At 38.0% G+C, this 25,216-nt stretch overlaps 1 protein-coding gene across 2 annotated transcripts in view; it reads left to right on the forward strand.

The window, feature by feature from the left end:
• The first annotated feature begins 4,104 nt into the window (after positions 1 to 4,104).
• ATG7 (autophagy related 7) overlaps positions 4,105 to 25,216 on the forward strand; it is a 109,093-nt gene continuing 87,981 nt past the window's right edge. For both annotated transcript variants that reach the window (XM_086618875.1, XM_086618874.1), the window contains exons 1-12: positions 4,105 to 4,144; positions 8,313 to 8,523; positions 8,754 to 8,808; positions 10,577 to 10,694; positions 11,983 to 12,060; positions 12,645 to 12,761; positions 13,837 to 13,986; positions 16,194 to 16,282; positions 17,372 to 17,493; positions 18,504 to 18,594; positions 20,050 to 20,194; positions 20,799 to 20,957. In XM_086618875.1, coding sequence (XP_086475001.1) covers positions 8,346 to 8,523; positions 8,754 to 8,808; positions 10,577 to 10,694; positions 11,983 to 12,060; positions 12,645 to 12,761; positions 13,837 to 13,986; positions 16,194 to 16,282; positions 17,372 to 17,493; positions 18,504 to 18,594; positions 20,050 to 20,194; positions 20,799 to 20,957 — 1,302 coding nt within the window. In that variant the 5' untranslated portion in view covers positions 4,105 to 4,144; positions 8,313 to 8,345. The remainder of the gene's footprint in view (positions 4,145 to 8,312; positions 8,524 to 8,753; positions 8,809 to 10,576; positions 10,695 to 11,982; positions 12,061 to 12,644; positions 12,762 to 13,836; positions 13,987 to 16,193; positions 16,283 to 17,371; positions 17,494 to 18,503; positions 18,595 to 20,049; positions 20,195 to 20,798; positions 20,958 to 25,216) is intronic.

The following is a 25,216-nucleotide window of genomic DNA, read 5'->3' on the forward strand; positions in this document are numbered from 1 at the left end:
AAACATTAGCGTAGGTGCACATTTGGGCTTCATTCCATCATCTAAAAGGACTGCATTACATTCTCCGTGAGACTACTTTGTGATGCACTTTGTGATAGCACAATAAATGAAAATGACTGAAAGATTCACTTTAGAAATGTATTTCTAATCCTAAGATATTAATATAGAAGCACCATCGACACCTCTGAATAGCTCTAGAGCAGATCCCGAATTCTGCAGATTGCTGTATCTTTTCAGGGATGTTAAGGGACTATCCTCCTAACTTAGCTGGGATGGCTTAAGTTCCTAAAGACAAGGTGTAAGAATACACTTGAAAGTTCCTAGTGCATGCATTCTCCCCACCAGAATGATATTTAGTTCATTTGGAAATGCCAAGTTAAGTTTAAGTGCTATGCATACGTATTCACATTTGTTTATGCATTAAGTTCAATGACAAAATTATTATTTTTCATCAAATTGTTTGTCTATTGAAGAACTAAATGGTAAAAAGAACAATTAATGTTAACACTGTGTGAGGAATAGCTCATGAAAATAGTTTACACTTCTGATACTGAATTCCAAATTATCTTTAAAAATGATACATACCTGAAATCGGAATAAACAATTTCTACATGGGCATCTTACAGTCTAAAATAGAAATATAAAAAATCAAATGTGAGATGTACACTCTCTAGATGCACAGACACGTAAGTACACATACCAGGCTACTACAAGATTGCCGTCTGAGATCTCCACCAGTTAAAAAGATAAGAGTTTCCACTGAAAGAAATGTAGCTTTGTGTATGGTAATGGTTAAAACTGTATTGACATCTGGTAAGTCTTACAATGTTTCCATTTTTTACAATATTTGTATCCCTTATGATTTTGTTTTGTCTACCAAGATATGTTGTGTTTAAACTCTGACATGTTTCAACTAAAATATGCCTTAAAAGAATTACACAGCACCCATTGCTATACATTGGCACTGTGTAATAATTAAAATGAATGCCTACCTGTAATTAAATTGAATGCCTTGAGTAAAATCAACTGCCTTTTGTTTTGATCAGGCATAACAGTCTTTGAAAACAACACAGTCAGACCTGGGAACTGAATGAAAGTTTCCCACCGGGCAATCTAATTTCCTCCTAACTAGATTTGAAAAATCTCTCAACTCAGTTCTTTGAGGGGTAACAACTCTTCCTCATATCAAAGTGCTCACAGGAGAGGCACCTGCCTGTGCCAGAGAAATTAGTGACGATGCTCACGGCAAACTCAAGATGGTACCTTTTCCAGCATACTCCTGCTTTCTTCCACTCCTGATTCTAGTATTCATTGCTATAACAGACTTTTAATTTTGCAGTGTCCCACTCTTGCAGAGTAATGGGTGTACAGCACAGGACTAGATGATTTTTCACAGTATTTTTTGTCAATAAATTGATAGAATAGTTCTAGAAGCTAGGTTCTGCTTGTGTATTGTGATCTTGTTCTCTGAGAATCTTGTATACAACTCATTTAAATCCTTAAATGGAAAGCATGATATAAACATAAATAAATATTATTCCTATTAAAACTTATAACAATCTAATCTGAACTAAATAATTCTGGGAAGTTATTTTCTCCAAAACATGTTAAGTCCATGTTTCCCAAGAATGGATGGGTTTGAGTCTACTTCTATTTTATTCTCAACTTCAATTCCAGCATGATTTTCCCTTGCTACAAGATTTTGTATGGGGAAATTGAAAGTCCTACCTATAGAAATACACGCCAAAAACACCCAACAGATTCGTTCCTTGTTTTTAAAGAGCCTGTCTTCTAGCTGATCACTATTCTCATGTTTATTGCAGACACTTTTATTTGCTCATAGGAAGATCTCACAAGGTAAATCACACCTACAACAATCAAACAACTCCAGCAGAAATCTCAGATTAACTTTCCTGAAGATCCCAGGCACAGAGAGATCTTTCACTGAAGCTGCCTCTTTCTTGTACATTGTAAGACTTCACTGTGGTGTGCTCATATGTCTACATCAGCAGTTCCATGTGTAAATCTCAAGTTTATTTCCCAGGTCAGCTAGTCTGTATAAAAAAATGACAGTCCAACACCACAAACCTACCAGATGTGTCTCCCATACAACTGTTGTGCCAAAATCTAACTCCCAGGGTCTGATTTCTTCTCAGATACATCTCTAGCTAAGATAATATGGGGATGTGGGCTCATAGAAGAGTGTCCTTCTGCCCTGTATTAGTATCATTTCTCATGACCTATGTTATGTGCTGACAGCTGTCTCATAAACCACATTATGAAACTGGAACTGTTCAAAGGCTACGAATCCAAGCTAGGTTATCGTTCCACGGAGACTGGGTAACAACATTCCAGCTATTTTGATGGGATGTCATAGAATCATAGAATCGTAGAATGGTTAGGGTTGGAAGGGACCTTAAAGATCATCTAGTTCCAACCCCCCTGCCATGGGCAGGGAAACCCTCCACTACACCAGGTTGCCCAAAGCCTCGTCCAACCTGGCCTTGAACACCTCCAGGGATGGGGCAGCCACAACTTCTCTGGGCAACCTGTTCCAGTGCCTCATCACCCTCAGAGTGAAAAATTTCTTTCTTATATCCAACCTAAATCTGCCCTCTTTCAGTTTAAATCCGTTGCCCCTTGTCCTATCACTACACACCCTTGTAAGAAGTCCCTCTCCAGCTTTCCTGTAGGTCCCCTTTAGGTACTGGAAAGCTGCTATAAGATCACCCCGGAGCCTTCTCTTCTCCAGGCTAAACAGCCCCAACTCTCTCAGCCTGTCATCAATGTTCCCTTTATATTTCATGTAAAAAGAGTATATAAAGACCAAAAAGTGGTAAAATAAGATCTTTTCCAGCCTTGGCGAAATAAACCGCAGCACTGACATATAAAGTGTCCAACACAGTAAAGGTATTACCGATACTAATAAAGTGAGTGGCATGCAGAATGAGGAACTGTAGACTTTTACTGATGTAATTCAGTTGGATTCGAGGTATAGCACCCATAGCAGACTTCCAAAGTTTATTCCAATTTGGTTTATTTGTGAAATTCCTGGAAGGTCTATTCGGCCCATGCTCCACGGCCAGGTCCTCTATACGAACATCAGGTCTAAATCTGTATAATTAGCAGCACTGAAGATCTCCCCCTAACGCTGCCTCAAAAGTTGTCTTTATGTGACCTTACTCATGCTTATCTGACTGGCAGCTTTTCCTCTGAGGCTTACTCCCAATTTTGCTGGCAGTTTCTGCAATTTGGGTGTTCCTGCAGTATTGTGTGCTCCAAAATAGAAGGCAGCTCTGGCAAATTTGTTCTCCCTGATAAGTAAATGACATAAACTATCTGAAGAGGTAATGCTTGCTTTGTAAAAATCACCAAGTCTTTCTGGGAACCTATTCCAGTGCTTAACCAGTCATATCAGGCGATTTTTTTCTCTACATATTCCTTTGGAATTTCCTTGTTTTTGGCACACATCGCTCCAGATGCAGCCACAGGGAAACAGTCACACCTGACCCACTGGCTATGTCTGCATTAACTCAGCCCCCAGGGCAGCCATTTCTCACGGCTGTGGGGACACACCGCTCACTCACATCGAATCCTGATCCCTGTGGAGATTCACGCGGCAGCCATAACCACAGCGGAGGAAAAGGCAGGCTTGTTTTGTTCACACCACTTCATTTTGCACTGCTGCCGTGAGCGGTGAAACGACCGTACCTCACACTTCCTCCTCTGCTTGCACACTTGTCACGCACAGCGACAGCCCGCGGAGACGGGGGCTGGCGGAGCGCTGAGGCGAAGGCGGGAGCGCTGAGGTAAAAGCCGCGGCGCTGAGGTAATGGCCGGCGCCGCGCGCGGGCAGTTCCCTCACAGGAGCCGCAGCCTCCGCTAACGCGGGCTCGCGCCACTTCCCGCCCCGCCGGGGGCACGGCGCCGCGCCCGCCTCACTGAGGGGCGGATCCGCCCGACAAGACCGGGCCGCACCGGACATCCCGGCCCCGCCTCGCCTCACAGAGGGCCGACGTACCGGCTGCGCGTGCGTAATGACGGCCGCCTGGCGCCGGTGCCCCCCGATGACGTAGCGGAGGCAGGATGACGCCACTCCGCCGTGCCGCCCGGGCGATGCAGGAAGTAAAGAGCGGTGCAGCCGGTGAGCGGGGCGCGCGCGGCGGTGCCGCTGGCGGGGCGCTGAGGGCGGCTTGACGCCCCCCGCCTCCCGCTGCCTTCGGGTTCCCGGCTTACGCCCCCCCGCGCCCCGCCAGGTCGGTGCGTGCCGGGGCCTCGGGCGGCGGGGCCGGCCTGCCGCGGGCTGCCGGGCGGGAGCGCCTCGCGCCGGGAGCTGCGGCTCCAGTCACGAAGGGCGGGCGGGCGTGAGGAGAGAGGCGGGAGCGGAGCCGCCGCGGAGCGGGGAGCTGGCGGAGCGGGTTGGCTCCAGGTGCCACAAGCCGCCTTTCCGTGCGAATAAATTGTTGGAAATAGGGAAGGCTTTGCTGGCCCTGAAAACAGGCTTGATAACGGGCATTAGCTCACGAACAGCTTTTCTGAAAATGCAGCCGTAGGAAATAGTAACTTTCTTCTTGGCCACTTAAGTATGGAGGAGGTCTTCAAAGTAATCGGCTCTGGGCCACAGAATAAAAAGTTCAGTGAAGAACCTGTAGATTTTAGGGGATTTTGTGAATCTGGTTTAAAACTTATAGCTTCATGGTAGTTTTAAATGCTGTAAAACTCCTCATCATGCTTTTACAACAGATTAATTATGTCTGTCAAGGGGAAGATAAATGCTAATAAAAGTTCCAGTGTGTTTGTCACTTAATACATTCCCCCATTAGATCAACTTTAAACGCCTGCATATTTAAGAACAAGTGTTAGAACTGAAGAGTAGTGGCAGTGCATCTGTACTTTAGGTTATCCTTGCCGATTACACGTGTTAAATTTCCTACTGGTCACAGAACTGAGGAGTGTCTAAAGCATACTGGTAAAGCTTTTCACTTCAAGCACATATTTCAACTGGACTCTTTTGAAACTCAGAGTTTATTCTACATTTAAAGTTTTTTTTTTTCTTTGTTTATTGTGTTCTCCTAGTGACTTACTACTACCAGGCAGTAACATTGAAAATAAGTAGGGTGTTAAAATTCGTTCCCAGTGGATGCCTTTAGGCTGGTGTTTCCAGTGTTTGTTACTTGGGTACTGCTAGGTACTGTCAGCTGGCTTCTTAATCATTTAAAGTGTTTGACAATACAGTGCGGTGTTGGGTACGTCAAGTACTTATTTTCACCAACAAACAAAAAAAAAAGAAAAAGGAAAACTTTACCTGTTCCAAAGGTTGAAAAAGAACATCAGCTTTTTTAATCGTTAATTCTCCGGGGTATAAGAGAGGTTTTTATTGCCTACTATGTAATTTTTACGCTGGTGGAATGTTGGACTTCAAGAAAATTCAAAATGAGTAAACTTCTACTTTTAATAGAGCTTATCTGGCAAGGCAAGTAATGGCTTTATGTTGCTTTTTGTTATTAATTTTGAAAAAGGAGTGTTAAGTAATATCTTTCCAAACTTCTGAAAAAAGTGGAGGGGGGACTTAATGGATTAGTATTGACTAGGCAGCCATTGAACCTCTGAATAAAAGTTTTATTATGAAAGTCTTGGCGTCAAGTACCATGTAATCTGGCTGTTTTTGCTAACATCTGTATGACAAACAATTGTTTGCCTGTTTTATGATGAACTTTCTGTGATGTTGAGTTGCAAAACCAAAAAATTTTGTAAGGCTTAAGACCTATGTAGTATTAAAAGCTAAATGTTTGCTAGTTTGTGTGACTGCTACATCTTACACACAGCAAAACAGGTTTGTAAAAATGGTCAGAAAATTCCATGCACTTGCTTCTGCTGTTTGTAGTTCTAGTATTTGCAAAGTTTCAAGAACTGACTGATTTTTTTTTTTTCATGCTAATGAAAAGAGATTGGAGAGTTTTTTCAAGAAAGCTATCAAAATTCACACTACCAAAAATTCCAGCTGCTGTTGAAAATTAGAAAAAAAAAAAAAGAGAGGGGACATGACAAAATGGCATATTTAAAATATACCAGTTAAAGCAAGACATCATGACAAAACTGAGACGTAATAGCTTTCACCATGAAAAACATTGAAAACCTCGAATCTATACCAAGGAAGCCACATTCCACAACTTACCAGCAAGTAAGGAAAGCATTTACCCTAGGAGAAGATGATAAGCTGTATAAACTGAACATAGAAGGAATAGCTGGATTACAGTAAAGACCTTGTTTAGGGAAGTATTGTGTAAGGAAAAGCATAAGTCTGTCTTTCTCACATTAACTTTGACATGTTTGAGAAATTCTTTCAGAGAGGAGCTGGCTATTTGGCAGTTATTAAGAAATTAAAACCACCTCTCGTTCCCTTCCCTCTATCCCCAAAAAACATGAAAGAAAAGCATATAAGCCCTGTTTCTCTTGCACAAGTGACTTCACAGAACAATAAACTTGGAACCGTTCAATTCAGTCCAAGCTACAGTCCAGGAAAACTGTAGTGCATCTATTTAGATTGCTGTCAGATAGTATAGCTATGCTGGGATCCTTGTTGTGACTTTCCTGGATGTAAAATCCTACCACTGATTCATGTGTAAAGGTAGCAGCAGTGTTGTGAAGGGTCTATAACAAAAGGCAATCACGTGGGATTATGTTGTGCACGCTAAAAAATTTGGTCTTTAAAAATTAGTTAATTGAAGGAATCATTTCAAGATCGTTTGATTTGATAAGCATTGCAAACAAAATGTGAATTGGTGGCTCTTGATCTCCTTTCTGGACTTGGAAAACAGCAGTTACTAGCTTGGTAGATAGATGTGTTGTGGTAAATAGGTGTGAGCATATGTTCATATCTTCGTGAGGAGTTTAAAACTTGCGTTTTAAAATCGTATTTTTAATATGTAACAAATCCTTGTTTTGCAACATTTATGCTTATCTTAGCTAGATAGGCATTCCATCCTGACTAGTAGGATGACCTTGACTCCCCCAGATGTATATTTGAATGCTCTGTGTCATGGACTGTGTCTCTGAAACTTGCATCTTAGTATGTGTGGGTATAGACATGGAGAGGAATACTAACAGTAAGTACAGGAGATTCTTGAAGGCAACAATTTTATTTGATGACTTTTCAAGAAAATAAGCAGATTGAGCTGAATTGCTTCACAGAGAAGTGAATGCTGCTGCTAGTGTGAGCAAGGGGACTGTTACGCTTAGTTGAAGCAGAAGCTTGTGATAGCCCAGTTTACAGAGTCACAGAATGTCAGGGATTGGAAGGGACCTCGAAGGATCATCTAGTCCAATCCCCCTGCTGGAGCTGGAGCAGGACCACCTAGATTAGATCACACAAGAACGTGTCCACATGGGTTTTGAACATCTTCAGAGAAGGAGACTCCAAATGTTTTACTAACATGTTAGTAGATAACTAAAATATTCTAACATGTTAGATGTTCTACTCCTTGTTCTGGGGTGTACTCTAAAATTCTGAAATTTATAAGCATTGTCAGTTGAAGACTACGTGCTTAGAGGAATACCATTCAGCCAATATGGAGTAGTGGTTGCAGTTATAAGAAAAAAAAAATGCTTCCCATACACAAAGACCTTTAGGAGAGAAGAACTGTAAGAACGTAGACTTGTGCATCACATTGACTTTCTGATGGCTACTGCAAGTGTTAAGGAAGTTCTAGGTTCTGTCTCCAGCTTTGGCCGTCGCTGGCTGCAGGAATTGTTTCCCTTTGCTAGCTTTGCTTGTTAATTTGTAAATGCTTTATGAGTGTTCGATCTCACTTCTGAGAGTGAAGACCCAGCTAAATGAAACATTAGTTTGGATTTTAAATGCCATCAGAACTTAAATAGCACTAATAGGCTTTTAGGTGGATATCTAGATAACAGAAGGAATGCAGATGCATGGTTTAACATTTTGTTATCTTTATCTGTGGCAGCACAATACAAGATACAACTCAGAAGTACTTAGTTCAGCTGTGGTATCCTAAGTAACAGGAGAAATCGTGAAATGTCTGTCAGGAAATCGGATCCTTCCTAGGTAGCTTGGCCAAACAGGACATGTCCTTGCCTTTTGTAATTTATGTACAAGAAATTGGAAGGACTTTGCTTAGACTGAAAGGACCTCTGATCAATTATTTTAAAAATTAGAGTCACTTAGACATTCAGTAGAGTAAGGTTTTCTACTTTTTAACCCAAAAAATTGTATCAAAAAGAGGCTTTGAGTAGCCAGGAGTAGTATGGTCAGTCGAGTATGTACTACTTACCAGGGATATCTGCCCTTCCAGAACTCTGTTTAACAACGATCGTTACCTAAAATCATGGCAGCTGCCAGTCGTGAGGTGCACCATCCTGTAGATCCTGGAATCTCAAAGCTGCAGTTTGCTCCCTTCAGTAGTGCCTTGGATGCAGGATTCTGGCACGAACTAACCCAGAAGAAACTCAACGAGTACCGATTGGACGAGACCCCCAAAATTATCAAAGGGTATTACTACAATGGTAAGTATAAACTGAACATCTTGCTTAGTCATTTGGGTTTCTCTCCTGTCATTCCTTTAAGTGTTTGTGTCACATATTTTAGGCATTTTGCTGAAACATTAGAAAACACAGCTGGGTGAGCTTTGAATTCTAGTGTGTCTGCAGATAATTTGTAACTCATGTTAACAAAAAGAGGAAAATTAATCTATGTATTGCAGTTTAAAAGAAGCATGTTGCTGCTCTTTGTCCAGGTGATCCTTTGGGTTTGCCAGCTCGCTTGACATTGGAGTTTAGTGCCTTTGATATGTAAGTATGTACTGTGATTTACCTTCACTCACTTGGGAAGACACTTTCCTTGCATAACAGTAATGCTTTGATGTGCAATATTACTTGAACATATTCCACATGGAAATAAATACACGTTTTCATGAACTTTGTAACAGTGGAGAGACTGTTTGAGTCGCAAACATTAGCTCTCTGTGTTGGAAGTAGTATATTCATCCAACTTTAAAATATGCTCGTAAGTCTCAAATTCACTCAGTGTTTGTATATATGTTTATATTAAATATCTTTTTTTTTTTTTTTCCACCCCATTTCTTCAGCTCTTCTGTGTAAGGGAGGATATTCAGTAATCTGACTTCTGGCCAAATTTTTCCTCAATCTTTAGTTATTGAGGATTCATCATTAGAATTAGGATCTCAAAATCGTTTTTACGATTCCTAGTTGTTACGTTGTAGTATCTTCCAAAGTATTTAACCTTTATGACTGGAATTTTGTAGTCTTGCCTTTTCCCCTGAAGTGAAAGAAAAATCAAAGCTGCTCAGTGTACACAGCAAAAATGAGATGAGAGGGAAAATATTTTTTGCACATGGTTTTCATTTTCAGCAAATGCCTAAGTTAGTGTATTTAGCATAGGAACAGATGTCTTCGTAGTTATTGTCTTGTTTGTCTTAAATTGGTGGATTATAAAGTTGTAAATCACAGAAGTGACTTTCTCTGCCTTGCTTGGTGAGCATGTTAGGAGCCTAGTGAGGCTTTGTGTATTTTGAGATAATTTCATAAGAGACATTATTCCATTAATTCTTATGGAAGAACTTTTAGATACGATAGTGAAAGCGTATCTAGTGATATGCAATTGGAAGCAAACTGTGATACTGGGAACAGGAACTTCAGATTGGGAAAAAATGGATGGTACTGTGGTGTTTGAGCTCTCAAATTTTATGACAAAAATACAATTATGAAAGGTCTGTTTATGTAATGTTTAATTATTCCTTCTACTGTAGTAATTTTCTGTACTTCTGTTTCTGTACTTTAGATAGTTTAGATGATCATGAAGAGTTCCCTTTTAACTTTACTTTTTTTGGAAACTACGTCATGTGTATTTATTATGTAATGTAAATATTTGATGTGTTTGGGTTTTAGCAGTGGTCAGAAACAACAGTTTGGGAGAACGATGTGAAAGGAGTTAATGAAATCAATCAGATCTATAAATTAAGGGAGTAATGTAGGTTATTTAGCTGATTTACATTCAGAAGGGGGGAAAATCTATACTGTGTTTGCAAACAGCAGCTTCTTCAGCTGATGATGTTACAAACTGTAAAAACTACTCAATCTTTTTTCTGGTTTAGGTTTCCTTTGGGATGTTTTTTAAACATGCCATTTTAACTGAGTAACTCTTTATGTGACTGAAATACTGACATCTGAAGTTCAGCCTTAATAATTTTTTCTTCGTGAAAATCACATTTGTCATGGGTAGTTCATATTTGAACAGAAGTTTCAAATCTTCAATCTATGATTTAATGCCACCTTGCTTAGAGATAGTACAGATGCCTGATGTATTTTCGAAGTCATAATGTAGACGTGTATTTGCACAGGTTATTATACCAATCCGTGTTCAATAAAGCATTATGATTATAAAAATGTTTTCTTTAGAACTGTTGTTAACTTTTTTACTGTGCCTCATCGTTTGATGATTTCAGGGCAACCTTACAGCATAGGATAGCTACTGCTACTACTGCTGATCATGTTAAAGGCATTAGCATTCATTTCCCAGAGGATTCTTTCTTTTATTCAGGAATGCTTCCATACCAGCACGTTGCTGTCCTGCTTTCGGAAAATTGTATAATACCAACACTTTTGAGACTTTTAAATCCTGCGATAAGAAATCACTTCTGGAAAAAGAAGCAAATGAGGTAAGGTTAAAAATCAAGTCAACAGGTAGGAAGGGTTTGAAAATAGCCAGGGAAGTGCTCCATTGTCTCTGCCCCAGATATTGGAGGTACTGTCTGTACTCGCTCATGTAGTAGCTTCAGGGTTTAGCTTATTATGGAAGGAATAGTTTGATGTTTGCTTTTTACTGTTCTTTACCAGAGAGTAGAAAGTAGCTAATTATACTTTGAGGACTTCAGTGTTCTACTAGGCCACATCTTAGCTTAACAGTGCTATTGGAGCTACCAGTGACTTGAATTCTGTCGAGCACGTTTTTGAAATTCGTCTTGGCACCCAGAAACCAGCAAGTGCCTGGTTTAAACTTTAGATTACTGCAAAACATCTGTGTGACAAAGTGATGGGGAAGCTCCAGAACAGCCAGAAGACTGAGATAAAGCAAGAAAAAGTTGGCTTTCAAAGGAAGGGGCTAGTCTGCTTGCACTGTAACTAACAAAATTAAATGTCATGGCTTGGGAAGAAGTGAAAATCAAACAAAAGCAATTTTTTTCGTTTTGAGAGACTTCACTTTGATCAATCCTTGATTCCTTTAATTAAATTAATTTTCTGCCTGCTGACCTTGAGTAGCAAAGTTTTCGTTCGTTATCTTCACTCAAGGCTATGAATTTTTTGTGTTCCTGTGGCTTAGCACTTCCTTACCAGTAGCAGGTACAATTCAAAACTGGGAAGGTCAGAATGCTTTGTTTGGTCTTGTATTTTTCTTTTTAAGACAAACAGATCTGCCTCATAAATGTGTTACAGCTTCTTATCTCACTGACTTGCAGTGTAATGCCTTCTTGCAAGTCTCCATTTTTTGGTCAGATTTCTTAGTAGCTGATTCACATGTCTATAGATTCCATCGATGAAAAAGATGAGAGTACACTGAAAGGCTATATTAATGTCACAGTATATTCTATATTTTCCTAGTGTTAGTAGGTCATAAACATGAGGGACTGTTCCTGATGGGCTTTGTTTTGTTTTGTTCAATGCTCTGTGCTCTATCTGTGAACTAATGCTCTGCTTGTTCCGCAGCTTCCATAGTTTCTGGTGTTAGAGAGTGCATGTCTGTGTCTTACCTTTAGAATCCTTTTAGCATGGATTATAGTGTGGATGGGATTGGTTAGGAAAAGATCACAATGGATTACTGGAAATTATATTGGCAGTATTTTAAAGGTAGCTGGAAGAATTAAAGTTTTCTGCAGCTGTTCTCATGCTACTTTGGTATTTTGTTTCTCTGCCCTTTCTCTTCCTTCTTGTCCCCTCAATCAATGGCAGATATGGGAATCAATAAAATCTGGAGCTGCTCTTGAAAACCCTATGCTTTTGAACAGGTTCCTGCTGCTGACATTCGCAGTGAGTAACAATGCTATGTCTCATACTTACAGCATTGTAATGGAAATGAAGAAGTAGTTTCTTTTTAGGAGAAATACTGTATTAGTATTAGCATATAAATGTTATCAGAATCATTCTCAGACATATTAAAATGTCTGAAAACATTTTTAAATATCTAATAAGCCATTCTCATGTATGGAGATAAAATATTTTAGGAAGTATTCTTTAAAAAATGCTGATGCCATCCTATATTCTTTTCTACAAACGTGTAAGATTATCTGATCACCTTATTAGTAAGTAGAGCAACTGTTTCATGTGTAACAAATTGAAAGTTTTTTATGGATAATGCTCCAGCTAACAAAAACTGAAGTGTTGTACATACATTGTCTGTTTAAATCTTAAATAAAAGCGTATACAGAGAAGAGAAGCCTTCCAGTATTTTTTTTTATTGGTTTCTAAAGTCATGACACAATGCCCTGTGAAGTAGAGAGAACTATGGATGGTATGGTTAGTATCATTACCCATTGATTATGATTAGTATTCTAAACCATAATTTACTTTGATTTATAAGTTTATTATCTAACTTTACAAAAATATTTTTCTAGGATTTAAAAAAATATCACTTCTATTACTGGTTTTGCTACCCGGCTCTCTGCTTCCCTGATGGAATACATGTAATTCAGAAACCAGTGTGTCTCGGTGACAGATTCTCATTAAATCAGGTATTTGAAATACTGAATGTTATGAAATCTGTAGCAGTAAGCAGTTTTGTGGGCTTAAAACTTAATTTTTGCTACAAAAACTGAATTCATTTGAGAATCTAATTTATTTTAGATTTTTTTTTAAATTTGTTTTCATGTTATTTTTTGTTTACCTCTTTTCTTGTTACTGTATAAAATCTCATAGCTTAAAATCACTTCAGCTTTATTCATTTAGATGCAGATGTGGCAAACAATTTATTAATTTTAATTTTTATATGCAGCTTATTGACTCTATAGCTATGTTTTTGAAACTTGTTTTATTTCTAAGAAACTTTTTTAAAGGGGCATACCCTGGGAGAGCTAAGTCATTAGCAATTACAAAATTGTTAATAAAACACATAAATGGACAAGAAAAAGAACTGGGTATGGAAGATTTATTTTTTTTAGAATAAAAGCTAACAATTTTTTGTAGTTTCTTTTCTATTACAATGCAAAAGGACATAAAAAAATCTACTTACCCACATGTGCCTTTGTGCTTTGACAGAACTTAGTGCAAAACCTTGAGTGGTTTTGTAATGGCATAATAATCAATGAGAAACAGTTTGCATTTTTTCAGTGAAAAATGTTTAGTTTTTCTCTTCTCAGAAGACCCTCATTAGTTCTGTAGTAATAAATAGTGTAAAAATACCTGTCATGATCTAAAGACAGAGTTTCAACTTAACACTGAAAATGTATGTAACAAAGTAAATGGAATGGGGCTCTGTTCTTTTCCTAATAACAGAGGGACAGATTTACTTTCTTATAAAGCTACTGTGACTATCAGAATGAGATTTTTATCTCGTTTTAATTTGTATTGGTATATCAGTTTGTGGCAACGATAATAATGCCCCTGTTCAAAATTTGCATTGACAAATGCTGGTTTTGTAACTGGATTTTAGATCTCAGTTGTTGTGGTCATAATGGGCTTTAAAATTTGAGAACACACTGTGTTCTAGGATTACTTGAGTGACCTGACTTTCCCAGATGCTGTAACACTTTCTGTGGCTCTATGTGAGATTGTTAGAACTGTTGGTTACAGTTGTCTTTTTGCTTGTAGATTCAAGCACTTCAGAAAGCATATGATGAGCTTTGCCAGAAGGAGGGGGTTACAGCCTTGCCTTATTTTTTAATCAAGTATCATGACAATACTGTCATGATATCTCTGCTGAAAAAGTGGGATGGTTTCTTCCAGGACCAAGGGGGAAAGGTAATGAGAATTCGATGTCTTTTTATAACCTACAAATGTTTAATATACAAATGGTTTCGAAAGTGTCTGTAGTGCTGAGCTGGGCACAGTGGTTGGCCAATAAAGAGACTGGATACATAGCTGAAGAGCAGCAGCTTGGATTGATTTTTTTTTTTGTGTGTGTCAAGTTAAATGTCTCTAGATGTTACGCCAAAGCCCAGTTACACTCAGCTTGAAAACAAAGTTGTTCGTGCTCTGTGTCCCTCATTATCAGAACAGAAACAGCGTAAGTTTATGGAAGAGTTAGCATAACAAAGTTTTCCAGCCGCTGTACCGACAATGCTATAGTAAAGTAAACCACTTCTTTTATTGTTTGTGTACTAAACATTGATACTCATATATTTGTCGGTTGTGCTAACAGTAATCAGGGAATACTATAGGGGAGTTTTCAACTTTCAATGTGTGTTTTGCCATATATACGTGTCGTAATATGAGAGCTTTGGACAGAAATTGCTGAGAATCTGTATATGGAGAATGTTCAAAGTAAATGCTTTGTAGTTTTGTTAAGATAAGTGAGTTGCACACCAGAAGAGGCTGGAGTATTTCTTCTCTTAAATACAGAGATCACGCATGTCCTTTCAGTGTAAAGTGAGTACTGTCCATTGTTTCAGTTAGGGAAGAATTTATGAAGATACATGGAGCAGATGTCATCACAGCAAGAGTTGACTGGCTTGGTTGGCTTGTGTTCGTGTGTGTTGGATTCTGGTTTGGATCATGTTGCTCAGCTGCTGAGCTTTGCTAGCCTTTCTGAGTGATTTACTGTATTTTTGGTGAACTTAGGACTATTTTTTGTCTTGCATACTATTGAAGGAGTCAAAACTCTGAGTTATGGTGAAGAGCTAATAAATGCAAAAAAGACTTTTTTGTTAAGGAGATCTTGTCACACCTTATATAAGTAATTTATAATTCTGTTTTATAATGCTTGATCTTGGATTGGTTTTTTGCTTTTCCAGATTTGTTTTTCTGAAATTAAGACCTAGGTCTACAGTTCTTTGTAAAATAAGAATGTGAAGGTTGAGATTTTAAATAGTAGTATAAGTACAATAAAGGGTCACAGATAAGAGTATACTTTATTAAATAGGAACATTCTCAATATGAGAGAAATCTGTAATCATCTGGAATATATTTCTTCATTAACATTCACTTTGGAGGAAAGTGCCAAAATTTTAGACCTGTTGGATAAGATTTATTGCATCAATACTGCCTGTAGAGTTTATTTGTATTTCAGTGAGCCAGCTGAACTTGCTCCCCTGGAAGAAAAACATATGTTTTGCTGTTGCTGAGTTAACTTTCTGATAGTTTATGAAATGGAATCAGCTTAGTAAGGGGTCTTGTGCCTGCTTGAGTCAGCAGTTGCAAAGCAGCAGTAGTGTATGGCTGGGAGAAGGGATGAGGAGTGGGCTCCTCATCCATAGGACAGTTTCTCTTACCTGCATCTGTTGGATTGCCTCGTCTGCATTTCAGACTGTTTCTAGGGACACCTCACTGATGTGGTGGAGTTGAGACCACTCACTCTAAGTCCATCTGGTGGCAAAGAAGCAGGAGATGAGAGACACAGGTATTGCTAGTGATGGCCAATTCAGATTTAAAGCATATCTAAAGGTTGGCAGTGGCATCTTTCTAGTCTCTGGGTGTGTTTTAGTTCTGCAGTGACTGTGAAGAAAGTTCCTAGTTTAGATGCCTGAATTATGAGTGTGGTATTAACATTGCTTGAACATGCGACAGAATGTCCAGTTCCTTTATTTAGATCTCATCTTGAAGGTTGGCTTTACAAGTGAATTTATGCTCTTTTTCCCTTTGACTTGACATCTTGCTGGCCCATCTCCTTTCACTTTTTGATCACCCGAAAATCAACACAGAATTTTGTTTTGAGAGCAAGACTTCAGTTGTTGGGCTTCTCCCCTAATGGTGTGTTTGAGGAAGGTGCACATGGTGGAGTGACAAGTGAGTGTCCTTAGAGAGGCTAAACCGAACAAATCTTGAAGCTGTGGCAAATGCTTGACTGAAATCTAGTGTGACCATGTATTAAGCATTTGTAAATACGTAAAATATGTGTGTAGGCCTTCTCTGTTCAGGAGTTTTACATTAAAAATGCCAGTGAACTTTTACTGTGAACTGAGTATCAGTATGGATAGATGGCTTCTCATTTAGAGCAATTTTGTTTGCAGGTGACAGTTGGAGTTTATGATCCATGTAATTTATCTCACTATCCGGGATGGCCACTGAGAAACTTCTTGATCCTGGCAGCCTACAAATGGTATCTATTTCATTCTTTCCCACAAGGATTATTTATTGGTTGATACCAAATTAGGAATTTTTTCCCCATGACACTTTACTTGTATCACTCACCTGAGATTTAACTTTTAACCTTGACGTGACTCACCTTCAATGATTTTGATTTTGCTTATTACTCTGTTTTTTACTTCTGTAAGTCACAAGTTCCTATTATTCCTACTGCTCACATGTGTGCGTGTAACTGGAAATACATGCTTCAGACCCTGCCAATACCCTCTAGCTGTTTCACATCTTCGTGAAAATATTCTGTGTTTTTTATATGGTTAGTTAGTGCCGAGTAATAGTAGACCTAAATTTTGAAAATTGGATACTCTTAGGCTTTCTTTAGTGTACCTTCTTGAATTTTTTGTTGGGCGGAAGTCGAGAAGACAAGACATAGTTTTCCACTCTGGTATTTGAAAAAAGTATAATTTAAAGTATAATATAAAATTGGGTTGCTGTAACAACAGCAAATTACAAAAATGTAAGTTGCATTTTCATAGTTCTGACTTTTACATTTTATTACAAAGCACACAGCAGGGAGAAGAAATGCTCAGTTAGGTGTGGCATTTTCTGGGCTGCTAGCTGAACTGTAACATGGAATGATGTGTCAGTGCCCAGAGAGCTTTACACATTCTGAGATTCAGAGGTTTTTAGGCACTAAAGTTATAATTGTTTGATTTGGGGATTTGAATCATAAGGAAGAAAAATGATAAGAGGATCTTGCTTGTGTCATGGCAAAGTTCCTCATGTCACCTGATGTGTGCTCTGTTGCTTCCCTGTTTTTTTTTATTCCCCTAAATATGCAGTTTGTCCAGCAGCATTGTATAAATGACAGAGTACAGGCTGACAGTGTCATTTCTTTAGAGCTGTTTCACAACAAACTAGTAATTTTCATATAGTAAGCAATTGTTTTTATTTATACCTGTTCAGAACAGCAGCATTCTAGTACTAACAGAAAAATCCTTATTCAGAATCTGCAAGAGACTAAACCTGTGTGAGATAATGTTTAGAAGAGGTCCTTTTTCTATTAAAGAAGTTGCATGTCTGTCTCTTTTTTTTGAAATGGCAGGGGCAGCGTTCTCCAGTCAGTTGAAGTGCTCTGCTTCAGAGATAGGACCATGCAAGGAGTGAGAGACATAACACACAGCATTATCTTTGAAATAAAACTTCCAGAGAGAGTCCTTGGCTCAGGTAATCCATTAAAAAAACCCACAGCTTTCCCATTTTTTTTCTCCCTCCTCAATCACTGTGAAGATGGAAGAAAATAAGCTAATACTACTAAATCATTGCTTATGCTAAGTTATTTCAAATGAATTTTAAATGGTTTGAATTTCTGTTAGATGTCTATAAAGGAAATGGTTCCTTTTTCAAAAAAGAAAGAAGAGAGCATATTCTCTTTTAATTTTTTCCTCCTTAAATCGTGTTTCTAATTAAAAAAAAAGTCATATGAAATATAAAACCCAGACATATTCGCAATTGGTCTCTCGTACACAGTCCTTCAGCTAGAAAAAATGCATATGATAGTGAATTTATGTGATGCAGACTTTCTGTATATTTCTAAAACGTTAGAAGCCTGCTACAGCGTGGAATTGTTTCTTCAATTCCACAGTGAGGTTGGCAGGCATATTTTAAAGCGATACTCTTGTACCGTGAGAACAAACTCAGACTTAATTTCTGTGTACAGGACATCACAAAATTTCTCTGCTTCATCCAAGAAGTTCTGATTGCTTTATAGTGTGAATTGTTTAATAATTATATAATTAGGATATATAATTCTCTATTGAATTGAGGAATGGGGTCTAGGGGACATGAAGAGATGACTGAACTTGGTACAATGTACTCAGTTCTGAATATAGCAGTCTGTTTCACATTAAAGATCCAGAGGCTTGATGAGGAATGATACCATCTCTGTTCTAGGTTTGAAGCAAGCTGAACAGGCAAAAGCAGCACATCGGATACCTGCGAGTAAAACACTTCTTCAAGAAGCAGTGCTTTCACTTGATGCAAACCAGCAAAATTTGTAGAGCAATGTCTACTGGATTGTTAAGATATAGATTATTTACTTACAAGTTTAGAATTTATTTTTTTCCAACCAGATTAAATCCAACAAAATTTCTTTATTCTATCCTGTGATATTAAGGCTTTCATTCTTTCTTTCCTTCTTTTTCTCCTTTTTTTTTTTTTCTCCATATGTCAAATAGATTGTCCAAAAGCTGTTGGATGGGAGAAAAACCAAAAGGGAGGCATGGGCCCAAGGATGGTGAATCTCAGTGAATGCATGGATCCAAAAAGGTTTGTTTATTATAATTCAAATTTCTTTAGTTTTCTTTACTTGGGCTTAAGCCATAACAAGTTGAAATGTGAAATGCAAGGGCTCTCTGTCTCTGCTAGGTAAGAATATACAGTAACACATACATTGTGTGTTCTTTGGACAGTCCTGTTGGAGGTAGGGACCTTAATAGAGCAGAGTGCACTGCATGTAGCAAAAACATTTGCAGTTTTTGACTCTAGCTTAAAATTTCAAATGCATTATAAATGGAATGTAGGTCATAGTGTTACAGGCCTGTGGTATTCATTGAATTCTATAACCTGCAAGTTGTTAAATATAATGAAAATAAGACAGAGAAAACTTCAGCCTTTCGGAATTGTTAGGATGTGACAGGAGAGAGCTCGGGAAACGTTACCTCAGTAATTTTTATCATTCTGCACATAATGTATGGGCAGTAGATCAAAAGCAGTCTAGTTGCACAGCCTCATCTGCTTTCAGTGACAGTGTGTGTTCTTGAAGTTGCAACACTGTAGGAATGTGTTGATCTGATGATTTAGGTTAACATATTGTACCTATCCAGCCAAGCCACTTCTGTCTTGCAATTGTGGTGATTCAGAGTGTGTTCACAGACGTAAGAAAAGGTTCATCTGGGGGCTCATAATCCTTTAAGTAAATGTAACTTGACCTTCTTTACTTGTATGCATGCTAACTTCTGTTAATTCCCGTAGAGACTGTTGGTAATGTGCCAGCCTTGGCAATTGTGATCTTAAATCCTTGTTGAACAAATAATTTGCTGGATACTGCAAAAATTAGGTTTATGATCTATAAGGGAGCGAAACTGTCAGGAATCTGAGAACTTATATGCATGTCTGATTTGAAGACAAGGAAGGCAAAACAATTGTAAGGAGTTGCATGAGAAGGAGTAGAGGGATGAGCATTATTATTCTGTGTGAAGCAATATACTCCTTTGGAAAGAGGAAGCAGGAGAGTGAATGAGAGTCATGCTCTGAATGGACTTTTTTTTTTCTTCTGACGTTTTCCTGTGCCAGTTGTTACGTTATGGACGATTCGTGATAACCTGACTTGATGAAAGTTTTTAACACCTTGTGTTCTGATGAGTACAGAAATCTGACATTAGTTTGAGCATAGATTTCCTACCTTGTTTTCCTTCTAATATTTCCATGAAGAACTGACTTCAATCCTTAGAGGGTGAATATAATATTTCATATTGAGGACAGATGTAACCAGATGCAGGAAACTATTTTTTTTGCTGATCTCCTTGCCATGCACCTTTTTCTTAGGTGGAAGTATTCTTGGGGGACTTTGTTTTTCATATTACCTGCATGTTGAATTGTTGAATTCTTTCTTGCCTTAAAGAAAAAAAGCATTGAACTTCTTCAGTTGAAATAGAAGTAATTGCTTTGTTGGAGAAACACAAGAACATTCAGAAGTGTGTTGTTATTTATTTCGTGATAAAGGTTAGCAGAATCATCAGTGGATCTTAATTTGAAATTGATGTGCTGGCGGTTGGTGCCTACTCTTGATTTGGATAAAATTGTGTCTGCCAAGTGTCTGCTGCTAGGAGCTGGTACACTGGGTTGTAGTGTTGCAAGGACCTTAATGGTAAGTCCTGAGTTAGTCTTAAAAATAATCTGCTGTTTCTCATAAATTCTGTATGTTGGTTTTTTTTTCTGAGCAGCTGCCATGGCACATAAGAGAAAAGTTGTATTCCTCTATATTATTGTACACATAATACATGTTAGTTGATGTTATAAATTGCAGGGAAGAGGTAAGATCTGTAGCCAATGGAAATAACTTGAAGTTCCGCTAGTAGTAGCATAGCAGATAGTAAAAGAACCTTAGCAGAATAGTAATTTGTTTTGAATTTACATAAAAAAAGATTGAACAAGAAATTCCGAAACAAATAATCAAGCTAGTGTGACCAGCACTTGAAGTAATTGTGCTGATATTTGCTTTCAGGGATATTTGCCACATCCCACTGAATTCGGTAGGGTTTTGCGGGATTACTGCTAAATGCTATATTTGGACAGACCAAATTTTCTGTTCTCTTGCAACTACAAGGCTCCTGTGAATAGCTTCAAAAGCTTTTGTAGCTTGATCTTTCTAGGAAAATTGGACAAAACTCCTCTTGAGTTTCTGGCATTACTCAGACATATATGACTAAGTCCATTGTACTTATCATTTTTTAAAATACTTTCTTATTCAGGGTTGGGGAGTGAGGAAGATTACATTTGTGGACAATGCAAAGATCTCCTACTCTAACCCAGTACGACAGCCGCTGTATGAGTTTGAAGACTGTCTTAGTGGTGGGAAGCCTAAAGCACTTGCAGCTGCAGACAGGCTGCAGAAAATCTTCCCAGGAGTGGTAAGATCAGTATTTAAAATGTGTTAATATGTTCCTTGGAAGAGAACCAGTGACTTGAAAAAGTTCTGGTAATTCAGCATTATTATGAATGGGGAAAAATACTACTGGATTGATTACTGAGAAATCTGTAAGCATTTTACTTCGAGTACTCCATACCTGTTAAACTTTTTTTAGACAATAAATATTTATAACAATGAAATATAATTAAGGATCATCTGAATCATCTTGTAGCTCATTGATGGTGAAGTAAAATTTTTTTCCTGTCTGGTATGTCCTAAGGAACTTTCATTAATGGCTGCTTTTAATACTGTGTTTTCCCACTCTGCTCTGAAATGTGAGTTTAGACACATTAGTTGTCTGTTATGGGAGCAAAAAGTCTTGAAGGCAGTAATAAATGTGTTGTTGAGATTTCCTGTTATGTTTTACACCCAAAATTTGCAATCTTATTTATTTTCTACATGAGGCAAATCCTTAATCTGTAACTGGTTGTGCTGCCTTTGGAATTTAATGACCTATTGTTCTCAAGGTTGCTGTAGATGGACATTTTGCTTTACAAATGATCAGTAGTGTAATACAAGTAAAAGAAAAAATTGTACTTCTGAAACTGACAGTTAATTTTTCTGTTGGTTTTGCCCAGAATAACTTGATAGCAGCAAGCATTGATTAAAAACTTGCTCTGCATTGAAGTGTAGTACAGGGTATTAAGATGATGTAAGAGAACTTTCTTGGCTGCTTTTGTTTTCTTCAAGAACTAAGCAAACTGAATCAGATCCTGAAAAGGGAAGTAGTTCCTAGCAGCCTGGAGAAGGTATTAGTGTTGGCCTTTGACCAAAGTACTTCTCTCTGGGGAGCCTGAGGGTAACAACTTTCTATCAGAATGAAGTATTTGAAAGGAAACAAAAGACATGAGTGAATTTTTATGTTTTAGAAGCTTTATGATGAAAGGCCTGCCAATGGCAGCCTTTATCCTCTTTGACTCCAAGGATGCACATCATACAAACATTATTCAGTGCATGTGTTCAAACACACCTAATTTTCAACGCTGGAAAAAGAGTAGATTAAAAAGAAAAACAACTTACAAATATTTGCAGTTCTTTTAGTTTCATCCTTCATTTGAGAGAAGAATTTATATGGTCTACAATTTCAGAATAGACATGCTCTCAGCTTGGTCTATCATGAACAAAAATTTTTTTATACTCATTTGACATGTGATAGAAGTAACTCAACTGATGATAGTTTTTACTTTGGAATTGAGACTGCCTTAGGATTGGTAGCTATAGTTACCAGAGCTCAGCTGATAAACAGTATCTTAACCACTTAGTGTATTAAGAATGAGTTATGTATGTGTACTATGCAATTCTGTATTTAAAATGCCACTGATTATGTTACTAGTCATAATATTATTGACAGTTGTGAGCAGTGGAATTTAGATCTGCTATGTTGGTGATGATCAGGGTGGTGAAGAAGCTTTACAGAAGATCATTTCCAAACCTTTTTATGTTTGTTTAATTTGACCCAAGGATTGCTCTGTGTTTTTGTTCTGGTTTTGTCTGTGTTGATCCTATTATTGTCATTATTTATGAAATCATTATTGGTACTAAGCAGTAACTCAGTGAGTATCTGTATATCACAATGATCCTCAGTATGAAAAAATGCTAAACATTTCACTTGCAGAACTTTTGATAAGTAAATCAGTAGAGACTGTCCGAAAGTTTCCTAGAATTCTGTTTAATCTTGCTGCATTATAGTGTTATTGTTACTTGGTGATATTCGTGTAGTTATAGAAATATTAAATAGTAGAACAAGTGCAGAAAAGAAAGCATGTGCGGTGTCACGGAGAGCACCAATTAGAATTTGTCGCGTGATTTTTTTACTTTTTAAACTTGAAAAAAATGAAAATAGGAATATTAAGGAAGAATGAGTAGTTTAATTAGAAGCAATAAAAGCTGTTTGTGGAATCCTGAATGATACAATTTTGCACGTAGAGATAAAGACCAAAAGTTAGTGTTACAAGTTTTCTTGTTAGAAACAAAGACCCGTCTGTGCTATGAAATCTTGAGATTGTGATGAGGCTTTAAAAAGAAAGAATAAGAAAAAAAAAAAGCTAAATGTAACCTGGAGAGGAACTTCCAGTAATAAGAGGGAACCAATAACAAAGCTTTAGTGAGCCTGTATCAATAAGTGCTAGGACACGTAGTACACATAGGAAAAAAACAATTTTCCAGTTCAGTAATAGCATATCCAATGTGCGACCCATACTGTATGTAATTAATTTTTCCTCTACCGTACCCCTCAAATGTTCTGCATCTACCACTGTTTTCTTAGCACATTATCCCCATCAGTGTTACGCATTGTCCGATGTTTCCTCGTGTCTTAGATGGGTTACAGGTGATCAGCCTTCGGTGGGACTCACACCGACTTTCATAGCTTTGTGGCACAGATGAGGAGAAGGCAGTTGCACAGATTCTGTGTATCCTTATGATAGAATGTTTCTAATATATTTTTCAATCAAATTCATTTCTACAGTAGAGTTCGTGCAGAAGAGGTGTCATGTTTGACCATCATTAAATATGTAGAGAGACAACCTGCAAGCATTAAAAAATTAGCAGGCCTTAACTGTGGAAACTCTGGTTCAATCAGTTATTGTCATGTTGACAGCATGTGAGAGCAGTGAGGTTTAAGCAGCAGGCCAAGCACATGGGATTAACAATAAGTCTTTAATTAGCCTGGATAAAGCCTTGGTGCTTTGGGACAGTTTGGACAGTGAAGCTGCTGTAGCCGGAGGCTGCAAAATCTAGCTGCTTTTGCCAGACTTCTCAAAACAGAGCTCTGTCTGTTACTGCAGACTGCACGAGTGCTTGTTACCAAACCTCCATATTTATCAGTATAAATGTCTTGGAATCAAATGATTAGTTGTTGTGGATTTTGAGCCTGCTGGTTTCTCTCAGACTGAAGGAGTAGCCAAAGCTGTCTCTTGCTGTTTGGAAACCCACACGGTCCTTTCAAGCCCATGGGAATCCAAGCAGTACTGCTGGTTCTGAAGGCATTTCTGAAAATTTGGTTTTACGTTTCTGTGCATTCACTTGCAGTCTAATTTATTCTGTTTGATTTCAGTGTGAGTAATATTTTGCATGCAAAATGCAGTTTCTCCTGGTTGACTTTGAAATGCTTGCCTGCTCTGTATGAATTCTTTATTTTTTGAATTTTACATCCTTTCTAGTTGGAAGAGTAACCGCCTCATCATTGCAAATGAAACAAGAAGGAATGCTTTGGCAAGGAGCTTTGATTTTTTTCATTCCACTTCTAAGATTAGCTGTAGCTTAGAGTTTTATAATAAAAAAGAAGGCAGGACTCGGAAATAGCAGAATTTATGGATTCACAGCCTTTCATTACAAGTAGGTAACACACAGAGTCATTCATATACCTGCTGTGGAATTTAACTTTATTGACTCTCTTATACAATCATTTCCTGAAGTATTCAGGCATGGAACTTTAGTGTATTCAGCATTTTATCATCTTTTGTACTATACTGCACAGAGGATCATTCGTGTAGGTATTTCCAATAGCAGAATTTAATGATGCTAGCATCACATTTCTTGATTTTGTGTGTGCCTACTCACAGCACCCCTCTGTTCAGGTTCAATATGTTGAGCACAGATATCTTCTAAGTGATCTGAGCCATGGTTTAACAAAAAATGCAGACAGTTAACAGTAATGTGAATAAAAATGTGAGAGAAGGTTGTGGTAGCACCACAAATTGGAACATTTTGATGTCTGTTTGCTTTAAAAAAAAAAAAAAAACAACCAACCAAACAGCACCAGAGCCTCAAGCACAGCTTTAGTCAGCTGTCAGTGAAACTGTTGAAAAGTGCATTATCTTCTATAATTTTGCACGTCAACACGCAGTCTCTTTTTTTTTAATAAGTACGCGATTCTAATACTTCATGGGACGGTAACTTAAGTATTATTTTGTTTTGGATAATCTGGAGGCATTTTAAATCTTTTGTTAGTATGAAGGCCCTGGTCTTAAATCTAAGCCTTTTTGTGAGCAATCAAGCAGAATTCTTTTTATCATGTAAAGATTCCCGGAGGTTTTGAAATTCTGTGGAATGAATGAGATGTGTCTTTGGGGGTATATGCACATTTACTTTTCCTTAAAATAATACGCATGTGCCATCGCAAGGCACCCTTTTACCTCTTTTTGCCAGCTTTTAGCTGCAAAAGTGTACCTCAGCTCGTGACTGATGTCTTTTTTCCAA

This window comes from Tauraco erythrolophus, chromosome 12 (genome assembly GCF_009769465.1).
Source record: "Tauraco erythrolophus isolate bTauEry1 chromosome 12, bTauEry1.pri, whole genome shotgun sequence".
NCBI classification, from domain to species: Eukaryota; Metazoa; Chordata; class Aves; order Musophagiformes; family Musophagidae; genus Tauraco; species Tauraco erythrolophus.